This window comes from Rousettus aegyptiacus, unplaced genomic scaffold (assembly GCF_014176215.1).
Source record: "Rousettus aegyptiacus isolate mRouAeg1 unplaced genomic scaffold, mRouAeg1.p scaffold_m13_p_2, whole genome shotgun sequence".
NCBI classification, from domain to species: domain Eukaryota; kingdom Metazoa; phylum Chordata; class Mammalia; order Chiroptera; family Pteropodidae; genus Rousettus; species Rousettus aegyptiacus.
Genome location: NW_023416295.1, coordinates 4,674,205 through 4,684,227, shown reverse-complemented (window position 1 = coordinate 4,684,227; position 10,023 = coordinate 4,674,205). Strand labels below are relative to the sequence as shown.

The following is a 10,023-nucleotide window of genomic DNA, read 5'->3' as shown; positions in this document are numbered from 1 at the left end:
TGCTCGCGGTTAAATCTATCCCAGAAATCCCAGTTTACTGACTCCAAGTATTAAGTTCCTTCCGGTGCCGGGCATGGTGCTAGGTTCTGGAAATGCACTGGTGAACAAAACGCAGTCCGTGCTGTCCTGGGCTTACAGAGTGAGGACTGACAGACACTCTGAACAAACACTTCATCTAGAGGCACCATCCCTGGCAAAGGGATTTTTATCTGGGACACACGCACACACACGCACACACGCACACACGTACACACAGCGTCCCAAACATAAATTTTAAAAGATGACCCTAATGTATAGGCAAAAGGAATCGACAAGACCCTTTGCAAAAGAGGGTATTCCTGTGGTGCTCAAGTTCATTAGTCACGGAGACAGCCACAATGAGGCACCACTGCATACCTGTCGGACAACTAGAAATAAAAAACAGGCCATGCCAGGGGCCGGTGAGGACGTGGAGCGGCAGCGGGTGAGTGTGGATCTGAACACTTCGGAAAGCGGCGGGGCCGCAGCTGCGGAGCCTGAACGCCGACCCCACCCCCCGACCCAGCAATTCCATCTCGAGACACGCCCCCACGACCCGGAGAATTAGTGTATGTGCCCAAAGGGGGGGCGGGGATGCACGTACAAGAATATTCATAGCTGTATTCGTAAAAATCCAGACCTGGAAATAACCTAAATGAACATGGATAGATAAATGGGCCAAATGGGTAAAAGGATGGGTAAGTCGCAGCATATTCAGACAATCGAATACTATTCAGCAGTAGGAATGAATGAGCTACGGCTACGCACGGCAACGTTTGAATTTCACAGAATGTTGAACAAAACAAGCCAGACACAAGAGTTCATGTTATATGGTTCTGCTTGTTCGAAGGTCAGGTGTAGACAAGCTATGGCGCTAGAAGACAGAATCGCACTGCGGGGGTCCCGATGGGAGGAGCAGGAGGGAGCTTGCTGGTTGTGTTGGAAATGTTCTCTCTCGGATGTTCACACAGGCATATACCTGTACAAAAGTCTATCAAGCTGTAAACGTAAGATTTGTGCACCTTACAGTATATGTATTAGCATTACATAGAAACACAAATGCTAAGAAGAAATTAAAACTGGTGTGGACGGGGTGGGTGCTGAGGACGCGGCCCCTGGATGAGGGGAGGGGCTGCTTCCTGGGAGGGGGCAGCAAGCGCAAAGGCCCTGAGGCAGGACCCAGTTCGCTCAGGGTGCTCAGGGTGGGGGGGTGAACAGCGCCATGCAAAGCCCTTAGGCCGTTTGTTTTAAGACCAGTGGGAATCCACAAGGTGTGAAGCAGTGGGGTGTCTGTCCGCAGTTAGACTGGGGGGTGGGAATGAGATAAAAAGGGACTTTGATGACTCAATTGTGTGACTTCTCCCCGCTTTAGGCTCTCTGGGGGGTGGGGGCTGGGATCCCCTGGCTGAGCAGGGCTGGGGAGGCAGGGGGGCCGAGGTCGGTTTCGGGTGCGTTAAGTCAGAGATGCTCGTTGGAAACCAGGCATCTGCCCGCGACGCAGTGGCCGTGGGGCTGGAGGTCTGAGCCAGACCGAGGCTGGAAACAGCAGGTCATGAGCACATAGGTGGCATTTCAAGTCTCAGGCACTTGGGAGGACAGGGAGCAAGCAGGAGGGACACTTGGCATTTAATGACATGGGCTTTTCTAGAAAGGGACCAGAGCTGCCGGAGGGCTTGGATTGAAACTGCTTTCAAGTGCTTGTGCTTTATCGAGCTCTGCGGAGAGCCCACTCCGGGCCAGGCATCTAGAGCCCGAAAGTGAGCAGAGCCCGCCCGCCTGAGCCTCCGAGCCTGGACCCGGGCTCTGATGGGCAGGTCCCGGCCCCTCCGGCCGCTGAGACAGCGCCAGGAGCATCTGCCGTTTCCAGGTCCCTGGGTGAGCGTTTTACATGTGGAGGTTTGAGAATCTCTCACTTCCAGTGGCCCAGGAGTGAGTGAGTGAGTATGTGTGTGTGTGTGTGTGTGTGAGAGAGAGAGAGAGAGAGAGAGAGAGAGAGAGAGAGAGAGAGAGAGAGAGAGAGAGAGAGAGAGAGAAAGGGAATCATTTCCTTTTTCCCCCTCTGAGGGCGGGGCTGCTCCAGAATTCAGGAAAGCGGTCTGTTCTGTAAGCTCTGCTGTGTGTGTGTGCGTATGTGCGCGTGTGCGTGTGTGTGTGTTGGCAGGCTTGGGGGGCGGGCATGGTGTCCCAGGAGGACAGAGTTTGCATTGATGAAAACCCTTCCCAGCCCTTTGATACCTCTTTCCCGCCGCCCTGAAGTTACCCGGCTCAGTCCTCAGTGCATCCTGCTCGCCGGCCGTGCTCACTCGGGCCAGGATGGCATTTGGTCTGGCCCTGCGCATGGCGCTGCTGCTCCTCTCTGGGGTCCTGGCCCCCGCGGTGCTCACAGGTAAGGGTGCTCCCTTGGCTCTGCTGCCGCCAGCCTCCAAGGACCAAGGAGCACCTTGGGCCAGATTCTCCAATGCCCTGGGGCGGCAGCCCTTCCCGGGACGTGGGGCGGCCATTGCGGTGACTCTGCGGGGGACTCCCATGAGACAGATGGCAGCCACGGGGATGACGGCCTCTCGAGTAGGAGGGTGACTCGGGGAGCAGGGCCAGGGATGTTAGCTGCCTGGAAGGCAAGGCAATTTCTCCAGTACCCTAAAATCTGAAGGCTTGCACATCTAGGGGTCAGGAGGGGCTACCAGGCCCCGGGCAGGCGGTTGAGGGGCCGAGGCCTCAGGCCCCTGGACGGAAGGCCACAGAGCCCTGCCGTCCACGTTTCCAGCCCTGCCAGCCCTTCCCTGCGGGTTTGCCGAACAGTCTTCCAGGTGCTGTTCCATTTTGGGAGAAGTCCCAGAGGGAGGACAGGGCCCGGGGCTCCTCGGCAATGTCACAGGGGACTCAGGCTCCGCATGGCGGCCAGAATGGCTGCGTCTGGGGTCCAGCGAGAGGGAGCATTCCAACGGGCTTGAGGCACCAGGCTCCCAGGACCTCCGCCCCTGTCCTGGGCATGGCTGCGGGGCCCCCGAGCTGGGAAGGGCTGGCCGAGCCCAGCTTCGAAGCGTGAGAGAGGAAAGGCACAGAGGGGTCCCGGTGGTCTTTCTCCTGGGAGAAAGCCACCTGTGTCAGCCGTGACGTGGCCACAGGAGGGTGTTTCGGGGTCCCTGTGGGGTCCTGGACCTGAAGGCCGTCCCCGCAGCTCGGACTTTGGGGACGTACCTGTGGGTCTCTGGGCGGGCGGGGGGGGGGGCATCAACTGACTAGCAAGTGTGTGAGCATGGCCCTGGGGCGTGGGGTTTGGGGAGCCCACGCTCAGACTCATGCACTGGGTGGCGAGGAGCCCGTGGACCTCCCCTGAGACGCCCTAGGCAGAAGCCGGCGGTCCGGCTTTGCTCTGGCTCCGTCCCCTCCCGGCCGCTTCTCAGCCCCTCTGTGCCCTGCCTCATTGGTACAACGGTGACGACCATGGTGCCTCTGCCCTCCTCGCAGGGGACTGTAGACCTGCCAAGTGCAGACACATGAGACTTCAGGACGGGACAGCCACCCGGGAGCGCTCGGTCGGTGACCGGGGACCGTGTGCAAATGTCCAGGGCTCATCCGCTGGGTGTAGGTGGTCTCAGGCAGGACCACCTTCTCGCACAGGCCGGGGGGGCCCCCAGCCCCCTCTGGGGGGCCGAGGCGGTGTCCCAGGGCCCGGCCGAGTGAGCTAAAGTAGGGTGGCCTCTTCCGTGGCCTGGATCTCGGGCTGTGGTCTTTGCAGCCCCCACACCGCACCCCCCCGCAGTGAAACGTGTCAGCCTGGGGGGCGAAGCGGTGCAGAGGCAGGCGCTGGGCCCCGCCCGCCAGGGCCCGGGCCGCCCCGGGAGCACCCGCGCAGTTCCCTGCTGCCCGAGCAGCCGGCGCTCCCGGGCCAGGCCGCGGCCAGACGTGCTGGTCCAGACTGTGCGTCCGCAGCCTGGGTGGGTGGGCTCCGTCCTCCACCACAGGAATGCCTGGGAGGCAGCCTCGTGTTTGGTGTCTCCTGGATCTCACCTGGCCTCACCTGGCCTCACCTCCCTCCATGTCTCCTAACAAGAGCAGACAGGCCAACCCTACCCTGGCGTCTCTGGGTTCTGGCCAGCTGTCCCTCTTCCTGCCCTTCTGGGAGGCGCATGCGAGGCCCGGCAGCCCCCTGCCCGCTGCTCGGTGGGCAGCGGGTCCTGCAGCGCGCAGGCCAGGAAGGAGTGGCCCTGTGGCTGAGGTCCAGGCCGGGCTGCTGTCCTCCCCACCGGTCGCCTGTGGCCGCAGCTCCTGGGGCAGGGGGAACAGGCCGGGTTGAGCGGGCGGGAGGCCAGGGCAGGGATGAAAAGGCCCTTCACAGCCTGCACAAAGGCCGTCTGTGCGCGCGGGCGCCTGGGCTCGGGGCCCCGTGGCCGGAGTGAGCGCTGAACAAACTTATTTACCGAAAGGCAGGATGGCTGGGGGCGAGCCCGCGGCGCCCAGGCCTGGGTCACGAGGCCCCGCTTCTCCTGGTCTCCTCGGTCAGGGCGTGGAGTCACCCAGTGCTGCTTACGCTGGTCCTCGGAGCGCGGGGCTCGTCGTGGGTCCTCCTCCTCTGTCCTCAATGGCGCTGGCTCGCAGCTCGCCTTACACACCGTGGCTGCCGTCCTCTGCCCCTTCGCTCGTGCCGGGCCCTCTGCCTGGCTCTCCTGCACCCCTGCTCAGACGGGGCCTGCTGCTGGCAAACTCCTGACCACTGCGCCTGTTCGCGGCTTCCCCGAAGGATCGGTCTGGGGGAGGGCGTGTTACTGCCTTTAAACTCTCTTTTTCCCTCGCACTACAGCAAATTGAGAAATTTAGGGACGTGTAGGTGAGGAAACGGTCTGGCCCCTCGCTGGCGGCCGCACCTCCTTTGCTGAAGGCTGGCGGCAGAGTCCAGGCTGCTGCTGGGGTCCTGCCTGGGCCGGCAGGGAGCTGGCCGGCCCCTGGGGCCCTGGCTGCTTTGGCACAGATGAGCCTCGAACCAGCCTCTGGGGGTCTCCCGCGACGGTCGGCTGCAGCAGACACCACCCCGTGCAGTGGCCTAGCCGGTGTCCCACTGTGTAGGTCACACTGGGGGGGGGGGGTCCTAGGGTGGCAGCAGCCCATGACGGCAATGAGGACAGCTACCAACTCGTGTGGGCTGTGAGAGGTGTGGTCCCACCCCATTTCACAGGTCAGGAAAATGAAGGAGGGGCGGGGCGAGTCCGACTGCCAGGGTCCCAGGCGAAAGCGTGATGAAGCCAGGCTCTGGACCCAGCGCCCTGGGTCTGGAAGCCCATGGGCTTAGCCCCTCGAGCTTCAGGGACTGGCCGGGTCTGGGAGGAGGGGCCGCAGGAGGGTACGCTTAGCAGGGACAGGGCAGCCTGGGCCTGAGTGTCTGGCAGGGAGGAGCCGGGCCTTTGGGGAGCAGCAGAGTGAGGCTGGTCTCAGGGGACAGAGAAGGCCTGAGTGCACCTCCCAGCTGCCCTGCTCAGAGACGGCTCCCGGGCTCTGGCAGAGGGCAGAGGGTAGCTAGCTCCAGGGGTGAGTCCCCCTCCTCCCAGGGGCCATGGGGCCTGTCATTCCTCCTGAGCTGGGAGCTGGTTCCCTAGATGACACCTGGGCCAGCCGGGCTGGTACCTGGGAGCCCTGTGGTGGACCCCTAGCCAGGTGCCTGGCAGCCGGACTTGAGCTTTGGCTGGCATGAGCTTTGCCTTGGGTTCATGGGGGAACAAGCAGGGGCCAGTGGTTTCTCCATTTATCTTGGGAGACAGGCAGTCTGCAAGCCCTACCCCTCAGGGCCTGCCAAGCGGTGGCCACACTCAGGCCTTTACTCTGCCCAGCCCCCGGGAGCCTGAGGTCAGCAGGCCTGGTGCCTGAAGCCGGCCACAGCGCCGCAAGGCTGCAGACCCCTGCCTTCCCAGGCAGTGACAAGGGAGGCCTGACAGGGTCACTTCGTCCCTCTTCACAGGGACAGCTTCACAGTGAATGGGGGCCAGGGTGGACCCCCAGCCGCAGCACTGCAGTGGAGCCTTGGGCCCTGTGAGTGGGCAGCTCCCCACTGACCCCATTCCACTAGGTGCTGGGGCCTTTAGCCCCTGGAGGTCTCCCTGCCAGGGGTGTCTTCTGAAAAAGGGTACAAGCTCGGGCAAGCCTTGGAAAATGGGACAGGGCTTTCTGCCTGCAAGCCGAGCCTCCGGACTGAGCCAGCCCAGGCCTGGGGGAGGCCGCAAGGGGCAAGACTTGGGGAACCTCGTACGATTTTATCATGAAAGATTTTAAGTTCGTAGAATGATTGCAAGAATAACCCAGTGAACTCCAGGAGATTCTTCACTTAGGTTCGCCAGTTAGCGACATTTTGCTGTATCTGCTCTGTCTTCCTGTCTCCACCCACCCACCTGCCTATCTGAATACTGAACCATTTGAGAGTAAGTTGCAGACATGTCCCTTTGTCCCAAACGTGCCCCAGAACAAGGATATTCTGTCACGAGACGAGTTACGTGTCCACATCAGGAGGTGAACCTGGACGCAGTACTGTCATCTAAACCATAGCCTGACTCAGATGTCACCAGCGGGTCCCAAACTGTCCCTATCTGGGAGCACACGCTGCATTTAGTTGCCACATCTCCACCTTCCTGTGTCTCTCGTGGCTTTGACATTTTTGAAGCCCCTGTTATTTTAAGGCTGGCCCTGAATTTGGGTTTAACCGATGCTTCCTCGTGGTTCGCCCAGGTGGGCTCTGTTGGCAGCAAACCCTGGGAAGTCCCCTCGTGTCTTCCGGAGCAGCCCCGGACCACCTGCTAAAGCTGACTGGGCTGGTCGGGGGCCTGGAGCCCGCTTGCCACCTGGCCTGGAACTTCGCTGGGCGGCTGGGGCCTTCTGTCCGGGAAGCATGGACAGGCCCAGGCTTGGGGCTGAGGTGGGGGTATGGAGCCGGGGTTATCACATAGGTCTCTCGGGGGCCCTCGGATACCCCAAACCCTACTGACCCCCAACCCATGAGCAGAGAAAGGTTCCTGCAGAAAAGGCTGCCCAGGGGTTGATGTGCTGATTGAGCCCGGCTTGTATGGGGGGCAGGGAGGCACCCACTCTTTCCTGGAGGTTCTCCTACAGACCACAGACACCCTTGCCCACTCCTCTGGCCCTTTGTCTCTGGAGACAGAAACTCACTGCCATCAGAGCCTTAGGGTACAGAGGCCCCTTGGGCTTGAAGCCTCACACACATGGGACGGTGAAGTGCTGACCCCCATGTCCTGTGGGCCACATGGCTTTCCCCAGGCGAGGGCCAAGGCAGAGGAGCAGGGCTGAGTCCCCCGGGGTGCGAGTGGGACCCCCCCCGCGGCAGCGGCACCCTCCATTCTCCTGGGGCCCCGGGGCAGGCAGGGACCCTGGGGTTCACCTTCTTGGCCTCTTTTTCAGGGCGAAGGCTGACCTGTGCCTGCCCTTCACGAGTAGGGGTCCCTCACATGTCACCTCACCCAGGCCCACAGAGCCCGTTGGTTCAGAGGGGGATCCCAGGCTCTGCTGGAAGCCAGCGACCTGCCCATGTCCCCCTGGTCTGTCCAGGGTTCTCACGGCTGCTTTCTAAGGCGGCCTGTCTCTATACTCCCCTTCCCCCCATCAGTCCATGTTCACTTGGGGGCGGCCCGGCCCCAGTGGGGGTTTGGGGACACACGTGGCCTCTCAGCCTGCTTGCCCCCTCTGTGATACACCACACTAGCTGAGTCCCAGGGCTCGTGCACACAGCCCACGTTCCCAGGCGGTCAGCTGAGGGAACGCAGCCCCGTTCTGGTGGACAGTACCGCCTGGGCCCCAGCTTCTGTCCTTGGCCTTGCAGCCGAGGGCCCGCAGGAGCCTGTGCCCACCCTGTGGAACGAGCCCGCCGAGCTGCCATCGGGAGAAGGCCCCGTGGAGAGCAGTAGCCCCGCCCGGGAGCCCGCGGCCACCGGGGCCCCAGCTCCCACCGCTGCGCCGAGCCCGGAGGACAGCACGGCGCGGGAGCGCCTGGACCAGGGCGCGGGTACGCGCGGAGGGCCCGGGGACGCAGAGGGGGGCACCGGGGACGCGGAGGGGGACCGGGGACGCGCAGAGGGGCGCCGGGGACGCGGAGGGGGCCCAGGGACACGGGGGGGGGGGTGGCCCAGGGAGGGCCGGGCGGGCCGGGCCCGGGGCTGACTCGCCCTCCGTCCTCCGCAGGCTCGCTGGGGCCCGGCGCCATCGCGGCCATCGTCATCGCCGCCCTGCTGGCCACCTGCGTGGTGCTGGCTCTCGTGGTCGTCGCACTGAGAAAGTTTTCCGCCTCCTGAAGCGAATAAAGGGGCCGCGTCCCTGCCCGGCGCCACTCGGCCGCAGCAGGGGGCGCGCCCACGTCTCGAGTGTGTCCTTGCGTGAGTGTGTGGTGAGCGGGGGCTGTGCGCACGCGGCAGGAGCCGCTGGGTGCGGAGAGGGGTGTGGCCCACGCTGGACGGTCGCTTCGGCCTGGGGCGCTGCTGGTGGGACAGTGGGCGGCCGGAGACCCGAGGGGCCGGCCCAGCCTGCCTGGGGGGCCACCTGCATCGTGCGGCCGGCCGGGAGATGGGGGGTGAGGAGTGGGTTGGGTGGCAGTCGGGGCCCCTGGCCAGAGGCTGGTTTTTTGGCGAGAGCCCTAGTTTGCAGGCTTAGAGCCCCACACTGCACCCCCAGGGTTCCTGGGGACACCTCAACCCCAGGAGCCCCGGGAGCAGGGCGAGCCACTGATGGTGAAGCCCAGGTGTTGTGGGCGGGCGGTCCCCCACCTGCGGCCCCAGGCGGCCCAGCCTGGCTGGGGTCGAGCTGCAAGTAACTGACTTCACAGGAGCATCGGGCCTGGGGTAGCCTGCTCGAGGGACGGCTTGTTTGTCGAGAGAAAACACAAAAGGCCTTTTCAAGCTCAACTCTCCTCACTTGAACCCCGCAAGGTTGTGGGGATGCGGGGCAGTGCTGAGTGAGGGTGATGACCCCAGCACTAAGCCTGGGTCGTGGACCCCATCTTCCAGGCTTCCCAGGAAGCCTGGCATTTATAGGAGTTTCAAACTTTGGCTGACCTGCTCTGGGCGCAGCAGGGATGAAGCCAGAGCTGCATTCGTCCCTGTCCCACGGGCCTCCTGGAGCAGGGACTGTCTGTGAACCCCAGGGGGCGCCTCGGAGCTGTTGGTGGTGGGTGGGGGCTGCTCCTCGGCCTCCTTCCCCGCCCCCCCCCCCCCGCACCCCCACCCCCAACCCCACCCCTGCACTGCCTCAGCAGCTGCCTTGGCCTCTGGTTTGCCTCACCTGGCCTCACCCTTTCCTGCAAAGACCAGTTTTCTCCTGGGTACTGCAAGCGCGCACATGTGGTACCCACACACACGCCCCAAAGCACGTCATGGGTCACCAGTGTCTGCTCATAAAGCACTTGTGAAACAGACTGATCTTCATGAAACCGTTTAAATTCCATTTAAATTATTTCATGTCAATAACCTCCAGTGGCCAAAGCCCTCATTGGAGCAGACGGTCCAAGCCAGCATGCTGGACAGGGGCCAGGGCCAAAGGACGACCCCGCCCCCCCACTCTGTCCCTAGAGCTCCTCACGAGCAGCATGGGGCTCAGAAACGGCCCCTCTTCCCCTTCCTCACTCCTGGGGGACTCAGGTGCACTCCCTGGGGCGTCACAGGCCCCGAGAGCATCAGTCCCACATGGGACCCAGTGCTCCTCTCCAGGTGAACGATCACATGACACGTGCATGTGTCTTCCAGGATTCCTGCGATTTCCAAAGGGTCCGCGGTCTCAGGAATGCCAAGAGCCGTGCTGCGGCCGGTGGGGAGAAGCTACAAAGTTCCTTCGGGTCTGAACCTCGGGCTCCTCATCAAAAGCGTGTTTTGGCACCAGGGAAAGTGTGACCAGGCAGAAGGAGCGAGGCCCCGGGCAGGAGGGCCGGGCGGGGTCAGATTCAGGCCCGTCCACACTCCAGGACAGAGCCAGGGGTGGCGGTGAGGTGGCTGTGAGGGCCGGCTGGGCTGGGCGGAGCTGTGC

At 63.0% G+C, this 10,023-nt stretch overlaps 1 protein-coding gene across 1 annotated transcript; it reads left to right on the top strand.

Annotated features, from left to right (window-relative positions):
* Positions 1-1,461: 1,461 nt before the first annotated feature.
* On the top strand, positions 1,462-8,344 carry SNORC (secondary ossification center associated regulator of chondrocyte maturation). Its single transcript, XM_036237655.1, has 3 exons — positions 1,462-2,404; positions 7,835-8,017; positions 8,194-8,344. Exons 1-3 carry the CDS (start codon positions 2,332-2,334, stop codon positions 8,301-8,303), a joined length of 366 nt encoding a protein of 121 aa, XP_036093548.1. The 5' UTR covers positions 1,462-2,331; the 3' UTR covers positions 8,304-8,344.
* The last annotated feature ends 1,679 nt before the right edge of the window (positions 8,345-10,023 follow it).

What these genes read in the sequence shown, in the direction of transcription:
- SNORC (XM_036237655.1), top strand. Translation starts at nt 2,332, where the DNA reads ATGGCATTTGGTCTGGCCCTGCGCATGGCGCTGCTGCTCCTCTCTGGG. An exon ending in GGCCCCCGCGGTGCTCACAG is followed by an intron (nt 2,405 to 7,834) that starts GTAAGGGTGCTC and finishes TTGGCCTTGCAG; the next exon opens with CCGAGGGCCCGCAGGAGCCT. An exon ending in GCGCCTGGACCAGGGCGCGG is followed by an intron (nt 8,018 to 8,193) that starts GTACGCGCGGAG and finishes CGTCCTCCGCAG; the next exon opens with GCTCGCTGGGGCCCGGCGCC.